Source organism: Atractosteus spatula, chromosome 15, assembly GCF_055471065.1.
Source record: "Atractosteus spatula isolate fAtrSpa1 chromosome 15, fAtrSpa1.hap1, whole genome shotgun sequence".
NCBI lineage: Eukaryota > Metazoa > Chordata > Actinopteri > Semionotiformes > Lepisosteidae > Atractosteus > Atractosteus spatula.
Genome location: NC_142720.1, coordinates 17,971,364 through 17,998,539, shown reverse-complemented (window position 1 = coordinate 17,998,539; position 27,176 = coordinate 17,971,364). Strand labels below are relative to the sequence as shown.

The 27,176-nt window shown below is 40.5% G+C and overlaps 1 protein-coding gene across 1 annotated transcript in view; it reads left to right on the top strand.

Annotated features, from left to right (window-relative positions):
* Positions 1-27,176, top strand: part of mta3 (metastasis associated 1 family, member 3) — a 74,632-nt gene that overhangs the window by 23,877 nt on the left and 23,579 nt on the right. Inside the window, exons 7-14 of the mRNA XM_088933565.1 lie at positions 10,350-10,452; positions 16,897-16,996; positions 21,491-21,679; positions 22,541-22,615; positions 22,937-22,995; positions 23,996-24,117; positions 25,315-25,469; positions 26,305-26,527. Coding sequence (XP_088789691.1) covers positions 10,350-10,452; positions 16,897-16,996; positions 21,491-21,679; positions 22,541-22,615; positions 22,937-22,995; positions 23,996-24,117; positions 25,315-25,469; positions 26,305-26,527 — 1,026 coding nt within the window. The remainder of the gene's footprint in view (positions 1-10,349; positions 10,453-16,896; positions 16,997-21,490; positions 21,680-22,540; positions 22,616-22,936; positions 22,996-23,995; positions 24,118-25,314; positions 25,470-26,304; positions 26,528-27,176) is intronic.

Below are 27,176 nucleotides of genomic sequence, written 5' to 3'. Positions count from 1 at the left end.
TTTTCCTCTTGTTGTCTGTTGGGGTGCTTTCTTTAACCATGCTTTTAAAAATATTGACTTTTAAAAATGAAGCTAATAAAATGTAATGAAAGTATCAATTTAAGGGCTTTTATTCCTCTAATAGAGTTAGAGGCCAGACTTCAGTTCTTGAAGAAATGGAGGTGATTTTGATCGGATCTGTTCCAGGATCCAGGATGACATCACAGAGGAGACCCTCTGGTACTCATGGTGGTGTAATTGAGTTATACAGAAATAAGGTATGAAGGGATATGCTCCCAGAGCTAAGAATCAGAAACAGCTGCATACTGTAGTTTTCTTGCCTGAAATTGAGGAGGTTCACCTGCAGATGGAATTACTGTAATGACTGCCAAGGCATGGATTAGATTTAAGGCTGATTGTCTCATCTCTCTCTTTCTGTATCTGATTTTCTCTGGGTCACTATTACAAGCTAGATGCTTCTCCTCCTACCTTTGGTTTGAACTCTTCAAGCACAGGGGAAAAGAATGAATATAGGAGCTGAACACCTTTGAAAATACAGCAGACAATTTTGCTTAAAGTACAATTGTGTGCTGTACCCGTGTACAGTACTGTGCTGTACTGAGCAACGACCGTATAGTTTTAAAATTGGACAGGGTCATAATTTATCCTAAAATCTAATATTGTTGATTACTTACTGTGCATGGGAAGACATTATAATATTTTTTTTTAGATTTCAAATGTGTTTATTATAAAATGTTCAGTTCAGTTTGCCATTGCCCATAAGGTAAAATGAGTGTCTTCTGCTAGTTTTCAAAATTGACACCGACTCTCCAGATCACGTCAGTAATACAGATTAGCTGTTCTCTTTTTGTCAGGGAGAACAACAGTTGGCAGAAGGAGCAGTGAAAAGAGTGTTGCTTGCTGTGTGTGGTATTTGTGAAGCAACACTAATCTTAGCAAAGGTGTGCTTAACAAGTGTTTCATTTACATGTTAATTGGTTTTGGTTTAAGGGCACCTTTAAATTCCCTTACTGTCTCCCAGCATCCTGGAAATTGCAGGTCTTGTGGTCCAGTGAGTGGCAAAACTGGTTCTCTGTATTTGCTTATGGCTAGATTCTCGTGTTTGCTCGCTCTAGTGTACTTCTTTCTTGCATTTTGTGTCACAGCAGATAAATGGCTAAAATGTGCTGGTAGTGTAATGACATTTTAAATACTGTCACAGCTTTTTATTTTTCTTTAAAATTAAAAATTAGGTGATAAATCCTGGGGATGTAAGGCACACCTTGCTCTCTGAAGCAAAAACAATTGCAAGGAGTTGCTCACACAAAGTGTGCTCGCTGGCAAATGGATTACTGGGGCTTTTCACTTGGCTTGTGGGCTGTGAGAATGTTCTTTCTCTGCACATTGATTAATTATTCACACTGCCCAGTATCTGAAATGATTTTCCACTGTGCCGAGATCTACATCAATAAACGAGACGTCAGTTGTGCTCATTTATTCTGTGATTCCCATTTGTTTGTTTTTTTTGTCATTACATGTAGCAAGTTTATTCAGGAATAGTGTTCCATTTACTCCAAATCCTTTTCTTCAGTCCATGTTTTAAGTGATGTAATTTCTGTGTTTAATGCTGCAGAGATGTATTGTAGAAGGGATTGAATAGCTATAAATTAAAAACTGGTTTAAATTGTCAGCTTCTGTGTGTGGAAGCAGTGTTTATTTGTAATTCTTTTTGGGGAGGTAACAGTAGCTAATAAGATGGATTAATGGCATCAAGAAGATTTATTGACTTTAGGTAATGTTTTTTTATATTTCTACTCATTTTCTTGATATTTATGACTAGAAGTATCACAGGGCTTGTTTTGTGATGATCATAGTCATTCAAACCCGATATTTGTCGTAGTGAAATATTATCTACTTTATAGTTCATTACACAAGTCTTAGAGATGAGTTGTTGGTTTAAAAAGAAAGCTATTAATTTCACAGCAAGAGCATGCGGAGAGCAGCAGAGCTGTTTTTATTTTGTAGTTTTAATTCTCCCTATATTGCTCATTTCATTTTTTCTCAATCAGTTGAGGTGTCTGAGACACATCCACTTTTGCAAATTGCAATTATTTGGCTTCTTTGAACTCTGAACACCTCGGAGCGCTTTCAGATGCAGCTCCTTTCAGTGTAACTTTTTTCCGGTGTAACATGGGAGTGTCTTGTGCCTTGACGGTTGCACTGTCTCCTCACAGTGGGGGGTGCTGCTGACACAGTGAGAATGCTCTCCCCTTTGTTACAAAAGTGTGACTCATCGGAACACGGAGACAAAAAACGTGCTCTGTGTGACAGGCCCTGACACTGGCAAAGTGACATCTCCTCAAAGTTCCCAGTGCCTGATCATTTGACATGAAAGCTATTTTGTGCAGACATTGGTGGATGCAATGGAGGTGAAGAAAGAAACAATTGTTTTTGTAACAGCACAAAGGCATCCACTCCTGGGGCCAGATGATAAGATGACATTTCAGTGTGTGGCCTGCCAGCGTTCTAAATTGAAATGCTGCTCTTGACATTTAGTAGGCAGGTTCTGCTGTAAAAATATTAGTCAGGAAATAAAATCAAGATTGATAGATTGGCAAAACAAAAAAAATCACAACTTCTTTATTTGATGGAATTGAGGAGTTTTTTCATCTGCGTATTGGTCAGACCTTGCAGTTGGTCCACATCATTTAACTCTTAAGTTCAAGAGCTGTTTTTAAAATTAGACCAGGGGGCCAGTAAATGCTTGATCTCAAAGAACTGCACAGCCTGTGCCGCTAATGCTGTATGTGGATGTGAGGTGGTCTGTGTGTAGGTGAGCAATGTGAAAGTGTAACAGTAGATGAATGACGGTGACTGAATGTAAATGAATGCCTCTGGCACATGAAAGTAAATTCTGTAATTGATGTTCTGCTGTAGTTTTCATTTCATAATGTTTTCAAGGGCATGCTGTAAGGCTTTGTAAAGAGGATCCTTGGACCTCTAAAGATAAATATTAGATGTTGGAATTCAAAAATAATGTCTGTTGCTTTATAAAACATTTGCATATGGGCAGCCTTTCCTCCATCTGTGAGCTGTAGGGATAAGGCTTCCTTACTGTGCTAAGGTTCTGGAGCTGCTTGAGTTCGATACCTGAGATTGTTTGGAGATGTGTAAAGGCGGGTCTGAGGCACACAGCAGATTGCAGAATCAGACTAGATTGTCTCATGGCTTCCTTAAACTGTGAATGTCCTGCTTTTAAGAAAATGTAATTGGTGCCCTCATTAGGAGTGTGCTAGTTACCCTCTGTTAGGTGAGCTCCAGCTAAGGATCACTTAGGTGTTGAGGTTTGCCTTCAGCCTAGCTAGCCTCAGACTGTGATCTGGATCCTTGCCATCATTTCATGATAATTCATTAACTTCATTCTGATAAAACGCAATTTAACAATATGGGACCAGCGGAAACCAGTCATATTTCAGGCGGTGTGTGGGCTGCAGCTGATAAAATTAATTGCATGTTTTGACATTCCTGTGAGTTTGATTTGCTGCAGATTCCCCCCCCCCCCCTTTGCTTATATCACTTCTCACAGACATTCAGAAATTGCTTTGTGGAGGAAGCAGCATAAAGAGGTGATAAAGCACAATGTTCAGGAAATATGTTCTTCCCCCTTTTTAGTGTAACATCAGCTGGGATCCCAGAGTAGGTTTTTGTCTCCATGGAGTGCTGCTGACATTACCTCCGGTCAAGCCTAGTTATGATGCTATAGCTATGGCTTTAGTTTTAGTGCCTCCAATCTGCTGTTTGTGATTGATGAGGACATAATCATCAGCCTGCAAGAGTATTCTGTAATTAAGGAATTTACAATTAAAATGTTAAATTAGAGCCTAAATCATTGAAATTCACTTAGTGTTAGTTAGGTTCATTTGTCAGTGAACCGTAAATAGGAGTCGTTTCTGAGTTAATATGAACATCACAATGAAACTTGTGGGTTTGTTATATGCTCATCAGTGTAAATTTTTTGCAGCTCCAGTTAAGCCAGGATCCTGGTTATTTTATTGGTTTGGGGTGTACAGAGCACTCTTTGCTACTCTGGGCTACGGTAGAGAAGTCATAGTGAGGCTTTAGGTAGGATGTATCAGATACTTACGGTTGGTACATCATGCTACTACCATAAAAAAGGACCTGTGTAGCTGTCAGTAAAGATGTTTTTTTTTTTGCTTAAGGTGTTGTGGATCCAGTGTCATATCACACCTATTAGAAGGTCAGTTATGGCTTCCACAGTAAACAAGAAAGCTTCTACTGCTTCTATCAATAACTCGTGAAGAGCTGGAACAGTGTTGGGAAGCAGAAGGATGATACAGAGACATTTTACAGTTATGAATTCTTCTTTATTAAACTCGCATGAAACTAGTGGGCAAATCTCACTCAATGAAAGTCAGTGAAACAAGTCAGTGAATGGCCCTAGACACCAATTCACACACCATTTCATCAGAGTTTAAAAACGATCCCAGGTAGTAGTTGGGAATGGCTGTGTTCGACAGAGCTGTTGTGGCAGTGCTTGTCTGAGTTCAGTGCTCTGTGGGGTTTCTGTGTTCTTGTCAATTGCATAACGTCAAGTAATTACACATGGGAACAATTTTTTGACACATGGGAATTAAATTTTTTGGTGTACCTGGAGTTTGGCTAAATAACTGTTTTGTGTTCATCAACAGAAAGCAGTAGGGTGCTTCCACAGTAGGAGCATAAAGGAAAAGGATTAAGCAAGCACTAAGGCTTTTTTTATTTTTTATAAAGGATTAAGAAATTAAAAGAGTGCATTGTTTATTTTTTGAACCCAGAATTGTGTAACCAGGTGTAAACCCTTTGCTGACTTTTTCTAAGATTGTCACTTCCTACAGCACTGTGAGTCTAAAGATTGTGGGACTTGCTGAGCACTACTGTAAACAGCTGCTTTGGGAGCTCGTGTTTGGATTGCTGAAAAGCTGGGAGAGTTCATTTTGCTTGACAGCTAATCAAATTGACAGTCACTGGAAGAATCTAAGGCTAAGTGAACTACTGACAGTCCAAGACCTTGCTGGCACAGCCTTTCTGCTGATGGTCTTTTAAGAACCGCTCTGACTCATTAGTGTGCACTGTACTGCATGGAGGTAATGTACAAAGCATGACTTCTTCAAGGGAAAGAGAACAAGAGAGAGTCACAGCGGTACTGAATAAAAGGCCTGCTAAAAGCATTGAGTAAAACCAATAACAGTTTGCATCTGTCCGATTGCTTGCTAAGCCTCTGATGCCTTCAGCCACCCTCCTCCAGAAAATTCTGAATCGGTTTAAAGAGAAAAGCATGCACCCAGCTGACAATCTGCAGTGAGATGTAATGCTGCAGCAGATACTTGTTACATGACTTTAGAGGTCACCTCATATTGCCTTTCAGGTGCTAGGTCATCACTTGAATCGACCAGAGGTCCTATTGATGAACGTAGCCTATGAAAATGTGTCAGAAAGGAAAACATTTTTTAAAAGTACAGTAAATGGCCATCGAATGATGAATTTAATTGATCACCTCTAATAATTCACCTGTACCTAAGGATTGTGTTTGAGATTCATAAAAGAAACAATGGGGTGTTTGGTTTTAAAAGTCCTGTTTAACTTGGTTAAGTATGTGGTTATAGTTTCCAGCCATATAACTGTAGCTGTCTTAGTATTTGAGCATTCATGAACATCACAGTTTGACTGTTTTTTGTACCCATCAAATGCAGATTATTTCAGTTTTCCCTTTTTATGATCAAGCAGTGCATGACTGTTTCACAAGGTTCGGAAGTGGGCGCCTTGTCCAGCTGCACGGCAACAGATTTAGCCTGCTGAGAAATCATTGGAAATGTCCTCGCCATGTGCAGTGCTTCACAAGAAACATCACTTAATTAGCTTGCTTTCTATAAATAATCCCTTAAATTACTTTGAAAATATAGACGGGTAACTAAGTTTGGTAACTACGCATCCTACCTGGAAGTTACTTTAGGTGTCTGGGTTTATTCTGTTGCCATTAAGTCTGCACAGTGCCTGTTGGAGACAAAAAAATGCACTTTAACAAGCATACTTTTTTATTATTCTAATATCTTTAGACTCTTGAGTATTTGACATTGCGTTGGGGTGAAAATCAAAAAGTTTTCTCAAGTGGCTCCTAATTTGTAGTTCCAATATAGCAAAGTGGGAAGCCTAGTTAGTCAGTGATTTTAATAGACTGTAAAATAATCCACCTGTCACAAAACCAGGAAAATTGCGGTAGCCTTTCAGCTCAGAACAACACAGATGAATGACCTGATCATTCTAATTAAATGTATCTGCATCCCTTAAAACGTTTCTGAATGTGTAATTGACTTATTTTCATGAAGAAAAGGCAAAAAAAAATGAAAATTAATCAGAAGAGGCTGTATTGATTTGGTTTTGTGTGCTTCCTTTGAAGTATCCGAGCTTGAGCTGAGAAGAGAGTTCATCAGCTAACTAATCAAAGCATTCTGTGGAGGTATTAAAGCTGTGTGGGTGTGAAGGAGTGTGCCATGCAGTGGGATGTGGGTATCATGGGAGACTGTGTCATTAGCGCGTGTCTAACCAAAGGAGATACCAGACATCTACCATTGTATACACTGAAGCATCAATACGATTGCTGTTCCTTTACAAGTATAATGTTCTGCCGTCTGCACATACTTGGAGAGTCTACAGGTGTTTGTAATATGGTTGTAGCATCATGGCGCTAGGGTTTTAGGACATTACTGACCCATAAGAGTACAAGGAGGCGAAACCTGAGCAATGCGTAAAGACATGCCTCTATCACGCTAATGACTGATTATGTGACAGACAGAGACATCTTACTCAGCGGTTTTCGACCTTTTCAACTTAAGTACCACTTTTGCAAGCAAAAATGTGTTTGAAGGAGGTTCTCACTTGAATGCGTTTGTCCTTCTGTTTACTCTTTTTGAAAGACTTAGCTGCGTGGAATTGATTTAGTAGGAGCAAGGCTGACATGAGCAGATGTGACGTTGCTAAACAAATCCCTCGGTAGGAGAGGAATATGGATCTGGAAGAAGGAGTGAATAGAAAAGCCTGCAGTTGATAACTGGCACAGTGGCACGCCTACCATAGATTGGAAAACACTGATACTGTTTAATATAGTTTTTTATATAAAACCTCAGTCCTAAGAGGAATACCACTGCAGATGTAATGAAATATTGTGTTTAGGAATACATGCTACACTTAATTGATCTAAAGAAACATACAGGAAAATGGTGTCACCTTGGTTGTATGCTCATTTGAATTCCTGTGCCAAAGTGTTTTATGATAAGGCAATGTGATGACACAGTTGGATGGCATTTGTGATGCCTGCTGGGAATTTTTCCCACTTATCCAGGACATTTACGCTGGAAGATATCCCCAAACATTTATTTTTGTTTTTAAGAGGACAGAGGTTTGAACTACTGGACACACTGCAGAACAGGTTACAACAAAAATCAAAAGGGAATAGGTCTTCTTGCCAGCTCTTCCCAAACCGGGCACGTGAGCTGGTGCCGAGAATGTTCAGTGAATATATACCTGCAGCATGTCTGGTTTGTTTTCCGATTGCTGCATTTCTGTTGTAGAACTTTCAAGTTCTCCCTGTGCTTGACACGTGAATGTGTTCGAAAAGTTAAACATGATGCTATGTGATGTGACATCTCCATTTTCAAGAGGACCATTTTCGTTGCCTGTCATTAGTGAGTTGAAGAGGTTTTAACAATGAAGTCAAGGTCCAGTGGAACTATACTGCTGTTACTTTATGAACATTGTATACTGAAGCTTAGTGTACTATGAAAAGAAGTGGTATAGTTGACCTGTTTCTGTTTCTGTAGAGACCTGGATTGTTGATGGGTTTAACCTCAGCTCAGTATCTCTAATAGGTTTTGGCAGCACATTAGTACCATGACACAAGTGAGATGGAATGCCTAATTTTTAATTAGCACTGAGTGGCACATAATTAACATACTAGTTGAACAGAATAATGGTTTACAGTGTTATTAAATATTAAAGAGGGTTTTGGTTTAAGGTTTATTAAATTAAACTTCTTATTTTCTGCACTTTTCTACATTTTCTACTGTAAAGTTTTTTTTGCTGTAGCTTTGGGTTTGTGACCAGTCTGGAGAATATTTCTACAAGGTTTTTTCCCGCCATTTAAAATTTGAGTAGAAAATAAGTTCACCTGCGGTTCTGAGCCTAGAGAAGTAACTATTAGAATGCCCTCATTTTTCTTTTAGTTGTAATTTCTACATTTCTTCATGTTTCATGAAGAATAAAATTAACTGTAGGTTTACTTTGGTGGGTTTAATTTATATTTAACAGCATAATGAGAATAGCGTGATGGCCAGGCATATTAGCGGTTAAATTAAACTGTAAATCAGTGAGCCTCCTGTTCCCCTCCAGTGATTGATCAGGTGGGAAACATGAAGAGAATTTCAGCTGGCGCTGCACATTGCATGGTTGTTCCACCTATTCATTTCCTTCCACCTGCCAAACTATTCTGCAGTTTATATTTGCATTTTTTGAAAGGTGAAGCAGAGAATAAACTGAAACTGCTGTTTATTCTTTTCACACAGACCCTTTAGGAATTAGAAAAAGAGTAAGAACCTTTAGGATACTTAAAGTCCTTACAAATTTTTGTTTATGAACTAAACAGCTCTTAAAATGCCCATGACAGGTCAAGTTATTTTGTGTAGAGATTGTATTAAATTGGTCAGACGTATGAAAGTTTTAAATTTGACTTTTATTGTCAATTTTGTGTTCTCCCCAGTGAACAGTTACTGGTAATATTAAATTGCAATGTCTAGTCATCATTACTTATGACTCTATTTCTCATATTTAAAAAAATACAAGTAAAGTTTCTTGCAGGGCTTCAGAGCAGCACTGCCTGTTGACATCATGGGCCAGCTGTCTTGATCAGAGGAAGTGGGCTCGACTAAGTCTTCTCCACTCTGTCTGTTGAGTGCCTAATGCAGTCCATTAGCGCTGACCCCAGCCAGGAGAAATACCACAGGAAAGCAGAACACTCAGTAGGGTGTCTGAGAACATCTGCCGACCTAGCGCACTTTACATTTAGTGAGAATTTCTCGCAGTCTGGAGATGACTGCAGACTAAACCCAGCTTTAAAAAAGTCTGTTCTTGTCTTGATGGGAGATTGGTGTAGCTGTAAGTCAGTAATACGGAAGAGCCTTTGCAGTTCCAAGGACCAGAAGTTACGTGGACTGGACTTGTTTAGTGTCTAATAATATGAACTTGATTACATGTAGTGGTTTTGAAAGCAATCTTTGTTTTTCTACATATTTATTATATCGTTTTTCATAGGGATGAAAGTGTGTCGATTTATGTTAACTCCCGTTGCGGTGGCAGTTGAAGTTGTGGATTGAATTTGTTATAGATTTACTGTCGCAGGAGGCCGGGTGGATTCTCTCTGTCCAAAGATTTGCAGTGAAACAATGTGAAACTTTTATAGCCTTCATATACCTCTCTGTGCCACATTTCTTCTCTGTTCTGCACCTTTTCTTATACATCTTAAGGAGGTTTAAGAAGAGAGAGGTTCATTTTTGTTATAGTAGACAAAGTAGTGTGAGCAAGTATTGCTGGAGAGAAATGGCACCCAGTGGAATTGAACCACACTAGAGAGTGCCCTTAGTACAGGAAGACCTCTCTTTCGTTTCCCGTGCTTTACTTCTGCCCAAAGGGACGGCCTCTCTGTCAGGAGGCGAGGTGCTAATTGAGATCGGCGTTTGGCGCTGTGTGGGAGGTGTCCCCGTGCAGCCGGCTGTGGTGTGGCGCCAGCGGCCGGGAGCTGTGCCCTCTCCCGGTGGAGCGTGAGGTGCAGATGGAGGGCTGGCGAAGCACCTTGGCTTACATACGCGGTCTCTGGATGCTGTGGCCCACCTGGCCCAGCCGAGTGCCCAGCTGTCCTGAGCCACACTGAGGCTTCTTGCTTCACTGCCTGTGCCCAGTGGCTCTCGGCATCCTCTGGATCCGTCTGTGAATACGAGGTCACGTACAGCAGCTGTTTTTAACATGCTCTCTTTAGTGTTTTTTTTTTAGAAAATTATATATTCATGTATTCCTTTAAAAATCAAGCACCCTGTAGAGAGATCTGGCAGAAAAATTTTAATGTAAGAAAAACAGGCATTTAAAGTAAACTAAGTCTGTTGGTAGACCTTATTATACATAACAGTTCCTTGCAGATTTTTCGTAAAAAAACAACAAGGTTATTATGTTAAGACAGTGGGATAAAAAGCCATTGATTTATGGAGCTGGCAATGTAAAAGATTAGTGGTGCTGTGGTCTTGTAACGCTGTTGCACTTTTGTGTTCCAGGAGAGCCAGATGAGAGGGACCAGTCCAAACTGGAGGTGAAGATGTGGGACCCACACTGCCCTCTAACCAACAGGCAGATAGACCAGTTTCTCGTAGTAGCTCGGTATGTATTTCAGCTCATGTTCGCTGCTACGCTGAAGTCTTAAGATTTTTTCTGAAGTTGTACTCTCTTTGCCTTTTTATTCTTGTTTCAGAGACAGATCTCTAGTGATTTCTTGCTGAACTTTGCGCTGCTTTGCTTTAAGATAGCCGTTCAGCCTGATAGATGGGTATTTTGTAGTACAACATGTAACCTTTCAGCTTAATGGGCGTATAGAGAGAAACGAGTGCTCATTGCTTACGTATATTGTAATTTCTGATTACGTATGCAGTATCTAAGACTTGCACAGCAGTATGTGTATGATTAACCTTATTGTTACAGGTTGGCCTGGTTTGATTAAAACTTAATACATTGGGTTGAGCTGCTGAATCCGTGAATTGTATTAAAGTCCAATCTACATTACTTTGATGTATTCATTCCCCTCATGTAATTTTGTTATGCCGCAGGTAATGTATACTAGATATGTCTCTGAAATGTATGCTGCCTGTTTTGCATCGTATACACCAATGAAAGCAGAAGGGTAGGCTTTTGGCTGAATATGACAAGTACAGTAAGCATGTGTTTAAAAGGAAAGCCTCTGATGTGGCCCAGGCTCGCTCTCTAGTTCATGGAAAAGGGGTAGCAGCCTGCTTGTCCTGAAATTGGGGAAAAAGTCCTTCGTCTTGCTGCCTCGGATGAATTGAAAGATTGTAAAGCAAGTTTTACCATGTAGCTTAATTACTTTGATGCTGTTTATATAAAAAATAATATGGTACAAACTGGCAGTGGATGCATTTCTGAATAAAGACCTTTCTCGAATGTCACAGCTGATATCTGAATTTCCGGCAACAAGAGACTTTATCTGTGATCTGTGAAAAAGGACATGTTGAAAACAGTTAAAAGCCAGGGGGAGGGAAAGCTTGAAAAGATAGGGTAACTATGCTAAAGCATGCCAACAGGAATTGGTGTGGCCAAAGCTCACTGCTGATGATCAGGCCAAAATGATCCAGATGTTTTCCTAAGGATTTCAGTGAAATTCATCTTCAGTACATACTCGTAACGCTGCATCTTCGTACCTTTGATGTCATTTTGGATCAAAGGGTATGTATTAAGAACAAAGGAATGTTAGCAATCAAAAATCATGAACCGAATAATCCTCGATTTTGTAGTGGACCTCAACACAGATGTTCAGACGCCTCTGGAGACTAAATTTGCTGCTGTGTCAGTGTTCCCGAAAGATTGTGCATTTTTTGCATTACTGTGTCCCCATCACTATTATAGGATCCACACAGACCACAGGTTGAGTACTCTACTGATTCCAATAACACCTCTTCCAGCAGCAAGGAGGTCTCCCATCCAGGTACTGGCCAGGCTCACACCCGCTTTCTTTCAGGGGGTTGCCAGTTGTGAGTTGCAGGGTACTGTATAAAAAGTACACTTCAGTGTAGAATAAGTAGGTGGAATAATACTTTAGTGCATGTACAAATGACTACATTTACGTTTAAGTACAAAAAATATAAAATTGTGCTTGTCATGGCTGATGTTGAAATAAAGCTTGATTCTTTTGTAACATTAGCTCAATACCGAGTTCTTGAACGAATATGGCACTAGACTACAGATGCAGAAGAGAATACATTTTAAATGTGAGGTACAAATACTGATGTAACACTATAATGGCCATAAACAGGTATTGTATTCTGATTATAGTCTCTCCCCGAGTATAATACAGATATACTAGAAAATAAGACCATAGTATTTTGTGAAGAAGACTGTCATTGCACAGATGATGCTCAAAATAACAAATACAGCCACTTAGAAGCGGTATAGCCAATGGGTATTGATATGTTATTACTAACAAGCTCTAGTATAGAATGCCTGAAGACTATTTTGAGAAAATTGTATGCTGAAAGCTTTTAGAACACATATCTGTAATTGAAATTCTTGTGCAAAGCTGTTATTTACATTACAAAGTGGAGGTAATTGCAGCGTGAACTAATGTAAAACAGGAATGCAGTTGTCTCTTCCTGAACACTCCTCTAGTATTCTCACAGCTCCTGGATGGTTTGTGGAGGGGTGTGTATGAACATATACCCCTTCAATGTAACGGAGGAATAACCTTTATAGTTCTGAACACTCTTTTTCCCCTTAGTGATTTTTATAAAAATCATTTGTTAAAACAGATGCTGTGAGGGACTTGCTCATGGCTGGTAGAGTCTGTGTTTATGAGCTGTGTTCTAAGATGAATAGCTTCGTTGTATTGGACCAGACAGGATTATATATTTATATTTTTTTCCCTCTTTCACTCAAAAGCTGAACAAACAGCTTAGCCTTCAACTGCAGAAGGAGGGTGAACCTGTTCATTTTGATAATTGAGTTTTTAGTGCCCAGAACGCGCTTTGCTTGCTTTCCTCTCCTAGCCTATCCTTACCTGTCTCCATGGAGACGGTCTATCTGCTTGCCTCTTCCTTACACTGGGTCAGAGCACCCTGACTACCTGCTCGCCGACTGCGCACAGTGCTCATCCGCAGGACTGTTTGGTAATGGTCTCCGATTGTGTTTATGTACACACGTTTAAAACGCACTTCTTTTCAATGGGCAGACCTTGTTACTTCTATTAAAAACATTTATTAAAAATGATTGAGTTTTATGTGTGACCTTACAAAGGGGTAGTACTTTTTATAAATCCTTTTTAGACTCCTTTAAGATTCAGAACCCACTAAGTGTTTTTAATTAGTTTATTAATTATTAAAGAGCACTTATTTTGGTAGTAAACCTTAAGAGGGAATAATGTTTTCTCCCCATAGCAAGAGAAAGATGTTGATTTTATATTCTTATGGTTTCACTGCTAAGGAAGATACTGGACAGTTGAACTGGTTTTAGTCTGCAGGCTCCACATTTCTTCTTTGCTGATCTACTGTACTATGCATTGCAAGTCCTTATGGGCTGTGCAATATTTTGCTTTGTTTCATAGCTTTTGCTGTTTAACATATTCCAGAGGCTAACGGGATGTTGTGCCAGTCAAAATACAGTAGACTCGTGTTTTACGCAGTAGTTTTACGCAGTTCTTGACATTTTGCCTATACCAAAATCACGTATAATGAAAACACCTCTCTTAGACCCTCCTGTTCCCCTTCCTTAAGTAAAATCAATCGTTAATGTGCTAGTATGTGTATGTAGTTTAAATTATTATAAAAACAGTAATACAGGAGTGTACAGTACACAGAGTTACAAAAAATAATACTATGCTTGGAACACAGCAGATGCATGGCTCTCACAACCAGCCTTCTCTGTGTCTCTAACTGCACAAATCGAAGGGTCATTCTTGCCATACATACACACAAACCTGATTACTGTCATCCAGCTCTTTAACATGTTCTAAATCTTGATTTTCAGCTCCACATCTGACACTTTTTCTTGACTTGCCTTTCCCCCTTCATGCTTGTTTTCAGTTTGCAGACCATATTGAGCCACATGATGAAGCATCAGCATGCTGTTGGCTCTGTAACGGGTTCCCAAAGCGTAGCTCAGGTGCATGTCACACCAGGTTTGAATTTGTGAAATGTCCTGCATTATTTGATTTTTTAAACTTATTTTTTCATTGCATACTATGTATACATAGATTTGCATTAAAATATTTTAATGCAAAAATAATTAGCATTATAAAAAAGCAGCACTCAGAATATTAATTGTGATTGAGTTAGAGATGGACTCCTAGAATGAATCACAAGTCACTCCCCACAACGTTGCTCACAACTTCCATCTTCCCTTTTTGGTCACATTATATAATATGAGATATAAGCGTGTCCTGTTGTGTTCACAGTGTAGTCATAGAGATCCAATCCCAGGAGTGACCCTACTTGTGTAGTCATGATGAAACGTTAGTAATTTCCTGCAGTGATATCTGCCTTGAATTTGTATGTTCCCCCCTTGTTCACGTGGGTTTTCTCAGGGTGCTCTGGTTTCCTCCCACAGTCCAAAGACATACTGGTGGGTTAATTGGTTTCTGGGAAAACTGGCCCAGATGTGAGTGCAAGTGTGTCAGTGTGTGTGCCCTGTGATGCACTGGCATCCCATCCAGGGTGTATCCTGCCTTGCGCCCACTGCTTGCCTGCCTAGGATCCAGCTCCCTCACGACCCTAAATTAGTTGAAGTGGTTAGAAAAATTGGTGGATGGATACATAATAACCTGCATTTCCCAAAATGACCAGAAGGATCCAGTGATAAAAGTGATCCTAAATTCATCACCTCAAGACTTCTAATTGAGTCCCACACTGATCCTCCTGCTGGCCAGATCCAGTAACACTATGAGCAGTCCCCATGAGAGGGGAGAGGTGGACTTCCAATAATGTGATTAGGGACTAAGTAGGAAACCAGAAAAAGTACACGAGAGTGCAGTACGTGCTGAAGAATTATGCGAAGATTTGTCCTCCAAGCAATAGCACAAGAACAGTCAAGCTCTAAATCTAGATGCATTATTATTTCTGTACTCTCTTCCCAAAATCTCATAACATCAGGAATCCCCATCAAATGTTGCTGGACCCCTGCAAGCAGCATGAACAGCACAAACATCATGACTTGCCATGTATTCTATAAGACTTTTGCTTCTTATTCTTAAAGCAATGTCTGTTTCAGCAAGGATGTGTCTGATTGAACCCCATATTCCACCAGTTGATGCAGATAGGCTTGTGATGTGATTGTTCTGGCCAAGGGAAATATGAGTCTTTTGCTTGCAAAGCCTTCTATGCATTGTCTGCCACTGAAAGAGTCAGTTCTCTTAACTGGAGGTTCCTAATAAATTGGCCGGTGAATCAGTTTACACACATTTACGTATTATATATGCAAGTACATCTGTAACTAGATTTTGTGTATTTTCTGCAAACTGTTTTTACAAAGCCTCTTGGTGTTCTAAATATTTAGATCTGTGCTTATTGGGTATTTGGTATGACAGATTTTATTATATTCAGTTTTCCAGAATGAAGGAGTCTTATTCCAGAAGGTTTTACAGGTCCTTGAGCACACCACACTGTAGTGCCAGAGTCAAACCAGGCTGGGAAATGAAGGCAGTGTGGCAGCACATAATGATTATTATATTACACAGCATGGTGATATTATTTTGAGCAATCTAAGCAAACTACTGTGCGGTACTTCCTTCCACATTCTGGTTATAAGTCTGTGGTCTTTTTCCATTGGACAATCAAGGCATAAATAAAATACAATTTTGCAAAAACTATTTGTAAACATTTTGAATGCTGTTCCCTGCTACTCAGTCAATGAGTAACAGCATGGATAAGTGGTTCTTCTTCAGATAAGTACTCAAAAAAAAGTCCTGTTGTATACATGCATGCTTGTAAATTGCATATTGATTTTTCTAAGTGGAAATGTTGAGCTGAGGTTCAGTTTATTTTTCTTTTCATAAATTTTCTAGTCAATTCTGATTGTTATCCGTTCACCTCTCTATCACATCACCACTTGCTTTGTATGGGTGATGCACAAATCTTCTGTGAGAAACTGAGAGATTGTCTACTGCATTTGCCACTGGTTTCACTCCCCTACCAACCCATGCCTCCTCATGAGCATTCCTGTCATGCGTCACATCAGCATCATTGACATCCCTTATTTGTTTTAGTAACCTAACATGTACAGAAATTAGAGGACAGTCATGTAAAAGAACAAGCAACAACATTTATGAGTAAGTGGTACAAGGTGAGATATTTTGAGCTTTTCGGCCCTGGGCGTTTGCAATAGAAACATACCTTGGAGTTCTGTAAGTGATGCTCTGTATCCACTTTCAGAGCTGAGTCTGAAATCTCTTTTGTTCTGTGGTGTTGCGTCTGTTTGGGAACACAGTTAGGTTTGGAAGAGCTGATGCTTACTGTAGTCATAGAGATCGTGATAGCTATCTTGCTTGTGTTACTCAGTTTCATTAAAACTATTCTTTTAACTGTTGCTGAATTTTAGGGTCGGGCCAAATCAATTACCTTCTTACCTGTTCCCAAATTGCCTCTGAGATTTGAGAAAAGAGCTGGTGCTACATGGTTTGTTATCTGCGAACAGATCATTTTATCTGCATTGAAACATCTTTGAAATAACCTGTTGACGAAGGCCACTTTGTGCAATTTCAGTCCCAAAACATTTTGGATAAAGTGAGCACTCTGCAGGCCCGGCTTGGTTGAGTCTGTGTGTAAATATACAAATAACCCGGAGGGATCTGGGTGTTATCGCACAGCTGAGAGAGCGATAAGAGGGAGCCATCTGCGCTGCCATTCACAGGTTGGCAGGACTGAGAGCTGAAGGTTGTGTAAGATCCATGGTTTGCTTGTAGGGTAACTAGAGGCTGCCGTCTTCCACCTTCCAGCTCTTGCACTGGCGATCTGAGCTTTGTTCTTTGTTGCACATGTGGCGTCGCAGGGGGCGTTATTAGCCTGTGCCCAGTTTTAATGGCAACGCGTCTTCTCTTTCCTCTGACAGTGCCGTGGGGACGTTTGCGCGGGCCCTGGACTGCAGCAGCTCTGTCAGACAGCCCAGCCTTCATATGAGCGCCGCTGCCGCCTCCCGGGACATCACGCTGGTAAGCTCCCAGGGTTCGGTTTTGCTGCAGTCACTGCTAACTGTACAATCTACCATGGGAAATTATTCTTCTGCCAGGGGTTTTCACGCTTTTCAAACTGGAGGATCAATTTTCCACAAAAAAAAAACCTTTTTTGCCACAGACCACCGCAGATTGGAAACTCTGTTAGAGGATCTAATGCGAATGCCTATTTTCCCTATTGCTCTGCTAGTGTCAGACACGTTTGTGTCCTCAATATAAATTTCACAGGTGTAGTCTCCAGTATTTTTTAATGTTAATGCAATGCAAAAAAAGATTCAGAATTCCCCTCCGCTCCACTATAATTGTTGGCAATTAATGTAATGGTCAATAAAAAGAAGAGCTCATATTACAGTATGGCAACTTTATTACTGTTCTCTTTTGTCATCTTGCCCAGAGTACGTGAACATGAGTAGAGTGACACATTTAAACATGCTCAGAAACTGCTCAAGGAAAACAGGTGATCACAGTTAAAACAGTCAAAAACAATTAGTTTCATATTATAGGTTTTTCACTGAAGTGCCATAATGTTTAAATTAAGCAAAATTGACATTGTAATGTTCATATGGATGACCATATTTTACAATGTTACTGTAACTGAAAAATAAATGTTAAAACATCAGTGTGGGTAGTTCAACACACACAGTTACTAAAGCATTCCAAACCTTTGAAAGTCTTTTAAAAAAACATAGTGGATGGGTTTTTTTAATAACTGCACGTGGCATCTTCTTTTGTCTTGAGACTTTATCACCCAGTTCCAATGTAGCCAGCAAAGCTGTAGTCCCTCCTCCTCTCTGGACATCTCATAACATGGTTAGGTTGAAGGGCTAGTCTTTCTCTCAGATTCACTAGTCCCAGAATATTACAGAAATACATGATTTCAAGCCAATTAGAGGGGCAAGGACCAAATGACTGCCTTTGAAATTTAAAATATACTCCCAAGTAAAAAATAAATAATGCAGCCTCACAAGCAGTGCACAGAGTTTTCGGGACTCAGTTTAGCAATTTGGTAAGCAGTGGAAATGTGAGCCCTGCTGTGTTGGTGTGGCCTTGGGGAACACTTTCAAACCCGTGCCAGTGACACACTGTTCCTGTGGTGTTACAGTTCGTACCTGAGAGAGGTGTCCCCGGTGAGTGGGCGTGCAGTAGGTGCTGGGTAGTCATGAAACTGAGGGTCCCATAGTCGCTGAATAAGAAAACAAGCTTGGATGTTGTGATATTTCCTGATTTCTCGCTCTTAGACGATAAAAGAGAATGGTTGATCTCTCAAATATATCTCAGATACTGGATATACTGGTCACATTGTACATTCTTGTACTGTTGTTTTAGGCCTGGTGTTCCCCTGTTTCTACTGATGTCATCAAAGAGGGGGAATTTATTCTTTACAGTGCGTCTTGTCCTTGACAAGACTGCTGGATGGCAGGCAGCTGCAAATTGGGGCACAAACACTCTTGCTGTGCCGTGATTTTGTACTGCTTCTTGTTCTGTTTGCACTGAGAAAACGACTCCAACAAAGGCAGGAATCACACGGGACAAACATATAATATATAATATATAATAAATAGGTTTTAGCTTCTTTCTGATAAGAAGAGCTCTCCCCCGCGTCACCTTCATTAAAAGTGCAAAGCTGTGTGAGTTCTGTAGCGTGAGTGCCTGCAGCTGTCCTCTGGGATTTTCCTCATCTTGGCCACAGGGACACCTGCAGGAAAAAGGGGAAGGAAATTCCCCAAAAATCATCCTCACCTCCCCCTTCTCTGTAAGGTTCTTGTACATTTGGTGCACAACGTGGGTAAACTTTTTCTTTGTCTCTGTATCTGCCCGGTGATAATGACTTGAATGAATCTCCAAGGTGAGGCGAAGTCCTTGCATTATTGAGTAACTTTTTCTTCTTAATGTGTTGGTTCAGCCTCCTCAGAATTGAATAATGGCTTCTACTTTCGTCCATTGCTTCAGGCCTCTCTGTCTGAATTGTTTCAGGATTGCAAATTGTGTTCTTCATAAGACTTAGATGTCTAATGATGCATTTTTTAGGTTTCTTCATAATGATACTGATATCCTGTAGTACCATTTAGGTTTTTCTTTCCAAAAGCATTTTCCCCCTGAATTGTCACAAGTATTTCTGCACAGTTTTCTATCAGTTTGATTTGCATGTGTTTTTAGATGACAAACACCCAACCCTAATTAACATGTTTTAGGCAACATGTTTTCATGTCCATCAGCATCGTCTGCACTAGAGATTGATTCATGCTGGACATTCTTGGAGTGGCATCATCAACATAAATAAGAGCGATTTACCACACTTCTGGAAAAATTAGGCTGTAAAGGAAAATATAGAAAATGCATGCTTTTAGGTTGTTTCAAAAGCAGGGTGTATGCCGATATCGATAGGACAATAATAGAACAATCGCTTAATATTTTTCAAGTGCTCTTTTCTGATTTTGAAAAACTGGGAGACCACACAATTTTTACTCTTGGCGGCTAGAGTGTCGAACACATGTGAATACAAAACAGTGTTATTCTTAATAAAATTGCAGGTTGCTCTGCAGCAGTACCAAACCCTTTACGAGAGACCATCTGCTTTAATGGAGCAAAGGGTAGAATACATCATTTTACTCCTTTCCCTTGACATTCAACAGGGAGAAAAGCACTCTTTATTATAAATTTGGTTTTCTGAAGACATGAACTGCATATGTGCTCAAGGCTCAAGGGAATATACTTCTCTTTATGAAGTGAGAGGACTGTGTGCAGTGCTGTAAGCAGCAGTTGAACCATGAAAGACGGTTATCTGGGACAGGTTTATTTAAGCAAAGTCACAGGTGGCAGCATTTCATTGGGATTAGTGTGTCTGATGTACTGAGGGGCAGTAAAAATGCAACATGTTAATAACTGCTAACACTGGTACAGGTACACAGGCCAAACAAGATATGACTTTAACACTAAAATTCGTTCAGGGAGTAGAAGTGGAACATTAAGCAAAAATAGGTTCCATAATATTATTTGTCATTTGGTAAAAACAAAACAACATAAAAGCCAAATATGGTAAACCCATAGTTGTAACCCAGACAAAATGCAACCCCTAAGCAAAATTATCTAAACATGAATTGGGGACAAAACTGAAATGTTTTCTGCGTTGCTTACTGGGGGAAGTGTGGAGCATTGCAGATTAAAACATCCGGCTTGGTAGCAGTTAATCCATCTTCTCTGTTGTCAACACTTAAACCACTGTTTGTTTTTCTTTAACTAGATTCAAATTATCAGTCCCTTTGTTCATTATTTCTAATTGTTCTTCTTCAGTGTTTAAAAGCACTCCAAGCACAAAAGCAAATGCAGTGCCGACCGTATTAATGGAAATGTCACTAGGTTCCTGTTGGTTGTAACTTGACTTTACCTGCCCTGTGTTGATAGGAAGGGTAATATGTTGTTGCAGTGTTGTAATGTCATTTTAGTCATAGTATTTGCCTTAGGACTTTTTTTTTAATTAAAAAATGTAATTTTCACTAAGTAGTGCCAAACAAGTCAAGTAATTTGGTATCTAAAATGAAGTGGGAAACTTTATCCCTTCAAGGTTCTGGCTTAGCTGCAGAAGTATTTTTTCGCTGAACATTAAATACACAGTAAAGAAAAGTAATAAGCTGTTAAAATGAAGAACCGGCAATATGTTATTCCTGAAAGACCCAGCCGTGGGTGTAGAAGTTGAATGTTACTGGCACTTCACACAGATAACCAGGGGAGCTGAGCCAGGGTTCAGAGGTCTGTGATGTTATTCTGGGCGTCTCTGGGAAAATATTGTTCTCAACAAGAGAGCAAGATGGTGAGCTCTCTAATGGGGAGTCCTCCCAAACGCAGGCAAGATACCATAATCCAAACTGAGTGCATGTTCAGGGCTCCGGGCTGAACTGGCACGCTAAGTAGGGTCTTTTTTTCTTCACTTTTCTTTTTCCTGAGGAGTAATAAGAGAAATGTGTAATTGGAGCTGAAGTGGTTGATCCAACTTAGTAGTAACATTTTGAGAACCTTTTTTGTATTGTATACTTGTACATGAATCTAAGAAGCTTTTACAGGCAAATGCCTTTTTTTCCCATAGTTTTTTGTTTCTGCACAACTAGGGGAATGGCTCTAGGGCACTGTAAACACTACGGAGTGGTTACTGAGTTGCTTCTGTGTCAAAAGGGTTTCTTGCTCTGTAATCAATGTATTAAAATCAGGGTTGTGACACCTCTCATCCTGCTGAAAAGATGCAGCTAATGGTTTGTTTATTTGCTTGGATGTTCTCTTGTGTATAAACTTTTACCATTTGCTGCCTATGCCACGCTTGCAACCCTTTTCTGAATAAATTTGCATTATAAGTTGAGGTTGAGTTCTATGGGGATAAAAGGCGAAATCCAACACGTTTAATAATGCTGCATAATCGGTGCAGCTGTTTGTGAAGTGTGGTCTGGACAGTGTGAGTGTGATGTTGTGTCCTGTTCCCCACAGTTCCATGCCATGGACACCCTGCACCGGCACGGCTACGACCTGTCCAGCGCCATCAGCGTGCTGGTGCCCCAGGGCGGCCCGGTGCTCTGCCGGGACGAGATGGAGGAGTGGAGCGCCTCAGAGGCCAACCTCTTCGAAGAGGCGCTGGAGAAATACGGCAAGGACTTTAATGATATCCGGCAAGACTTTGTGAGTTGACACGGAGGGGGTGGGGATTCTGGGACTGGAAAATGAAATGGAGAGTGGAGATTTTGAGCACAAAGTGAGAGAGGCAGGCCGATTAAGCAAAAGGGGGAGCTAAAATAGAAAAAAAAATAAGTAGAAATAACAGCACAAGCTCTCATGCAAAATGTAGAGGAAACTGTTTACTCTGAGTGCTCATTAGCTACACATTTCTGAGGTTTTAGTTATGTTTTTTTGTGGAGCTATTCATTTCCTGCCACACATTATTTATGGATGCCCTTATTTCCTAATGGATCCATAGCTATTCAGTTAAAGTCGAAGTAGCATGGTTGCCCTTTGACTCCACCAGTGACCATTGTTCTCCATTAAGGCTCCTAACACTCGCACACAGTGTTCCCTGTGAAAATGAGAGCAGTTTCAAAGTACATATGATATTTTCAAAGGATGAGTTTGTTTTACCCAAGCCTTGAGGTGTGGAAATGATAAATTACAGTTATATAACCACATTGAAAAGTACTGTTGAATATGAAGTGCTTGAATGTAGTTTCTTTATCAGTCACTGTCACAATGTGCCTGATGGTTAGTTGAGTTGAACTGTTTAATTACAGTGTGCAGTGAAATCCGAAAAGAGAATTACATTTGGTAATTATAAGCAGTTTGGATTTTTCTGTTTATTATCCAGTGTTTTTGAAGATGGGTAGATCATTTGTAGAAGCATAATTGACACTGAGCCTGCTTCTTGACCTCATAGACCCTTTAATGATATGTTTTTTGAGAGAATGTTCGCCTATATTAAATTTTCCCGTGAAGGATGGGTGGTTTAGTAACTGAATATTTTGATTTTTTTTTGTCTTTCTCTTCTGAAAGCTTCCATGGAAATCCCTGACGAGTATCATAGAATATTACTACATGTGGAAAACCACCGACAGATATGTGCAGCAGGTGGGTCTACTTGAAACTAAAATACACAGCACTTATGTTTCTTACATCACGCACATGTGTGATCTTTATGCAAGTTCACAACTTTGGAAGTTTGACTTAAGTCTGAGAAATACTTAAGAATGCACCATTAGTCTTATTTTTGTCCATATTTTTCAGTTTCTGTTTCTTATAATTATCACAACATTGTATTTGGTACAGAATAACGATATTTCTAGAACTTTTCTTCATGATGGTACTGTTTAATTATTCTCTTGTTCATGGAACTGGAAACATTTAGAAACTGCTGCTCAATACTTTTGCTCTAATTTATATTTTGTTTAGAAGCGACTTAAGGCAGCAGAGGCTGAAAGCAAGCTGAAACAAGTTTACATCCCAACTTAGTAAGTATGCTTTTGTATTCTCTAAACATTGATGGTATGTTGTTGTACAGCTAGATGGAAGAGCTGAATTACTTGGTGCCTGAATTTTGTGGAGGAAAATACTGATGCAAAGATAATAGTTGGAACTGTGGGAACCTCTGGATGTTGTTGTCAGGTGGTTAATATTTTAACAAACAGTACTGTCAGAATTAGAAGGCAAATACATTGTGAATTATGCACATCTGCTCAGGTTTTAGTGACATTTCTGAAGCCCCAGGAGTGTCTGTCTACTTTCTTCGGTTCAGGAGGGAGTCTTTTGCAATAATCTGTATATTTCCTTCCATTTGTGTGTTCAAAAGCTGATTAAGAAATCCAATCTTGTGACGTGTAACAAGCTGTCCTGTCAGGTACCTCAGAGAATGTCAGTTAATAAAAAGCGTACAAAGAAGAAGAGCTTATTTTAGAAGTGTTGTCAGATTCTCCTGTTATTCCCAATCAGTTCGTCACCTGCATTTTCCTGTTGCCATATTGCTCATGTGAGGCAAATGCATTGGAAAGAGTCATGTTAGAAAGCATTTATGTGTGTGAGACACTGATGAGAGGGGCCATTCACTTCTCGGGAGTGTGGGGGCTGATGCACGTAGCATGTGAATTGCTGCTTGAGGCTGTCCGCTATTGTGTCAGGGTTGGGGGATCTGCTCTTTATCCACAACTTCCCTGCGCAAGTTATCAAATGGCCTTGAGATAACACGTTAAAGCCTCTGAAAGTTCCCAAAGCTTCTAATGAACCAATTTTCCTTCCATATTTAGATAATGAACGCCCTTGAATTTTTAAAATTACTTAGAAATGTGTAGAATGAGCAAGAATCGGATTGCCAAGTTGAAGATATTAGGACCTGGCAGGGCAGACTGATAATGAAATTTAGTGCTCTGGTTTCTTTTGGGCTTGTTGCGTTATTGAATTCTCACTCGTGTCAAACAGGAGGGCTAAGCCTCTTTTCTCTACTCGCGGTTTCTGCAGCAACAAGCCCAACCCGAACCAGATCTCAGCAAGTAATGGTAAAACTGCCACGATGAACGGTGCGGCCGGGGCGGGCAGCTTCCAGCAGCCGGGCTTGGGCCGGGCCTGCGAGAGCTGTTTCTGTAAGTACCTGGGTCACTTCACGCTGAAAGGTCAGCTTTTGGCCACTGTGTGGGGACACTGCTGGGCGCCTGTGAAACTGAGGGCGCTGAGCTTCTAGATCTGAAAGACACTGCTCTACTCAAGCAGGGCTCAGGGTCTCATCGAACTGGTTAACTTTGTAAAGCCGGCGTCACACTCCACGACTTTTCCTAGGATTTTCAGTTGTAGCCTTCATTTACGTAATCGTAAGAAAATCCCAGCGCGTTGTAGAGAGTCGCAGTGCGCTCCCGTTTCCCTCAGTTGTGTAGTGTGACACCCCCAGCTACTCAGTCATAGCACTCTTAACAGCCCCGATGACTCTCTGCGACCCGCTACGACAAAATCAAACTGGTTTTATATTTTTAACTGTGTTTTATTTTGTACATTTGTTCTAATTGTTCTATATTTATAAAGAAGAATTCTATTTTTGAGGGTGTTTATTTGTGGAAAACAATGGCTGTGTTAAATTTTTCAAGATGTGTATGTGCTTGTGTTCTCCACGTTGTTTGTTTAGTTTCGTGCGGTGCTCCTCTAGTGCTCCACGTTGATTGGCTCCCAAATTGAGGCGACCTCGCGGTACTTTCGTGGAGCAATACAAGATTTGGAACCGTAATGAAAAGTCATGAGGGAATCGTGTAATTAGTCACTGCCTGCGATTCCTAGTCGTATAATTTGACACCTTCTAGGACAGAAAAGGCAGTGAGATTCAGCAATCGTTAAATTAGACACGCTCTCCGAATAGATGTCGTGTCAAGTCATGTAGTGTGACGCCAACTTAATGAAACAAATTCAGCACCAGGCTCGGATCTTAAGCTCTTTGATGGTTTAAAGACCGTCCCACTGTGAAGAGATGAAACACAGCAGTGTGTCTAGGTGTCACCTTTTGAATGTGTACTGTGTTCTCCCTTCTCTAATTAGCACCCTGAAAGATTTCAGTGACACCTTGAGCTTCATTGTGTCAAGTTCCTATTAGGAGGAACACAAACTGGCGTTGTATCCAAAGGAGAGTTCTCATTTGTTCTCAGTCCCTCCTTGTGCCCTGATCTTCCTGAATAGTCTCCAGTTTGCTGCGTCAGTCTCCAGATTAAGCAGGTTTCCGATAATGGATAGACAATGCAAGGGTAGTGTAGTGGCGCCAGCTTTATTTTAATAAGGCCCTCTGGTGTTTCCTCCTGCAGCCATGCAGTCGCCTCAGTGGTACTCCTGGGGTCCCCCCAACATGCAGTGTCGTCTGTGTGTGTCCTGCTGGGTGTACTGGAAGAAGTACGGGGGCCTGAAGATGCCAAGCCGAGCTGAAGGAGAAGAGAAGATGTCCCCCAGCCCAGCCCCCAACGTAAGAACTTTCTTCAACCTTCTCCATCTGGGGGCTCCTGGCAATTTTCATCTGTTCTCATTCAGGCCCTAGTGTGTCCGGTTCTGCAGCTGGCAATTTCAGATGCTTTATCTGTGTAGCTAAAACTGTTTCATTCACCTTGAAACACAACTGTCTGCTGCTCTGGTGGAGAGATTTTGCAGTATGCTGTCCTAATTTGCAAATGAGAAAGACAAAAGTCAGAACATTCGTTACCCTTTCTGAAATTATTTTTTTTGAGTGTCCTTCCTAATGGGTGAAACGCAGCCTGTTTCCTTCCTCAGTTTCCTTAGATGCTGAAGCTGCAGGACCTGAGCTGTCTGCTGTACTCTGCTCTTCAGAAAACCAGAATAAAAGTCATTTCAACTGGGATCTTTTTCATTTTTATTCTAAATTATTTAAATACCCCTGCATATTATTCCCAGTCTCATAATGCACAACATTCTTTTGTTGCATTATGCATGCAGCCTTTAAAATTGGTGGTATCTCACATAAGTGAGTAGCTTTTATTAGTATGAAATTAATTTAATTTTCTAACCCCCCCCCGCAAAACAGTAGAATGTATATTTAGCATTCAACCTCTAAAAATTTGCCTGTTATTCCGTATGCTAATTTTTCCTTGAGTTTCCTTGAGTCTTGGGATTGTTTTGTGAATAAAATGTGGTTATTATTATAAGTGAAATATGGCAGTGCAGTAATGGGTGTCTTTCTCCCCTCTGTCTCATGTCCTGTCTTCCTCCCCCGTCACCCCCTTCTCTCACGCCTCCTTTCCTCCTTTCCCCGATGTCCCCTCCCCTTCCGGCCGCCCGCCCGCCAGGAGCCGCGGTCCCGGGGTCACGGGCCCCGGCAGTCTGCGCACGCCGTGCCGGTGAGGAACAGCGGCAGCCCCAAGTCCTCCATGAAGACAAGGCAGGCCTTCCTGCTGCAGGCCACGCGTCTCACCAAGCTGGCGCGCCACATGTGCCGGGACCTCATCCGGCTGCGCCAGGCGGCACGCCGACCTTTTGTGCCCATTAACATTGCTGCCGTTAAGGCAGAGTGTAAGACCTCTTTAAATTCTTAACTTCTGTCACACTCACTCATGCTTTCAGCCATTTCCCTGTCTCTTACTGTTATTATTTTATCTTTTTTTGTATTTTTTTGTTTGCAATAAACTGTACCTGGCCCCACATCTGTTATTTTGTGTTTTATTTTTGTTTTGGTTTTTAGTCACATTTTTATCTCCAAAAATTAAACTTTTTTTTTCCGCCCCTTTATTGCATTTGTTTTTTGGATTACACATCAGAAGTGTATAATACAATCCTTATATTTTTACTATTTATGTGTATAGAGATAAATGTATTTTAGCTATAAAAATGTCTATTTTGCACAAGTGGTTAGCAAAAGAAATCACTATTTTTTCGAAGATGTTTGGTTCAAAATGGAGTTTCGGTTTTCAAGGCTGTTTTCTCAGATTGCTCGATTAGTTAATTGCTTGCCTTGCAGCCCCTTGCATTAATGTCAGGGAGTGAGAGCACCACCGGTCTCTGCTGTTTTGTCATCAGTTCCTCTTCAGGTTCGGGATAGTAGCTGACACCTGACTGTTGTTGTAACGTTCAGAATGATGACTTTGCCATTGCCTGTCTCTGTCTGTCCCAGTAATGTTGTATGTACACTATTCCAACAGACATTTCTCCACTTCTTGGCACA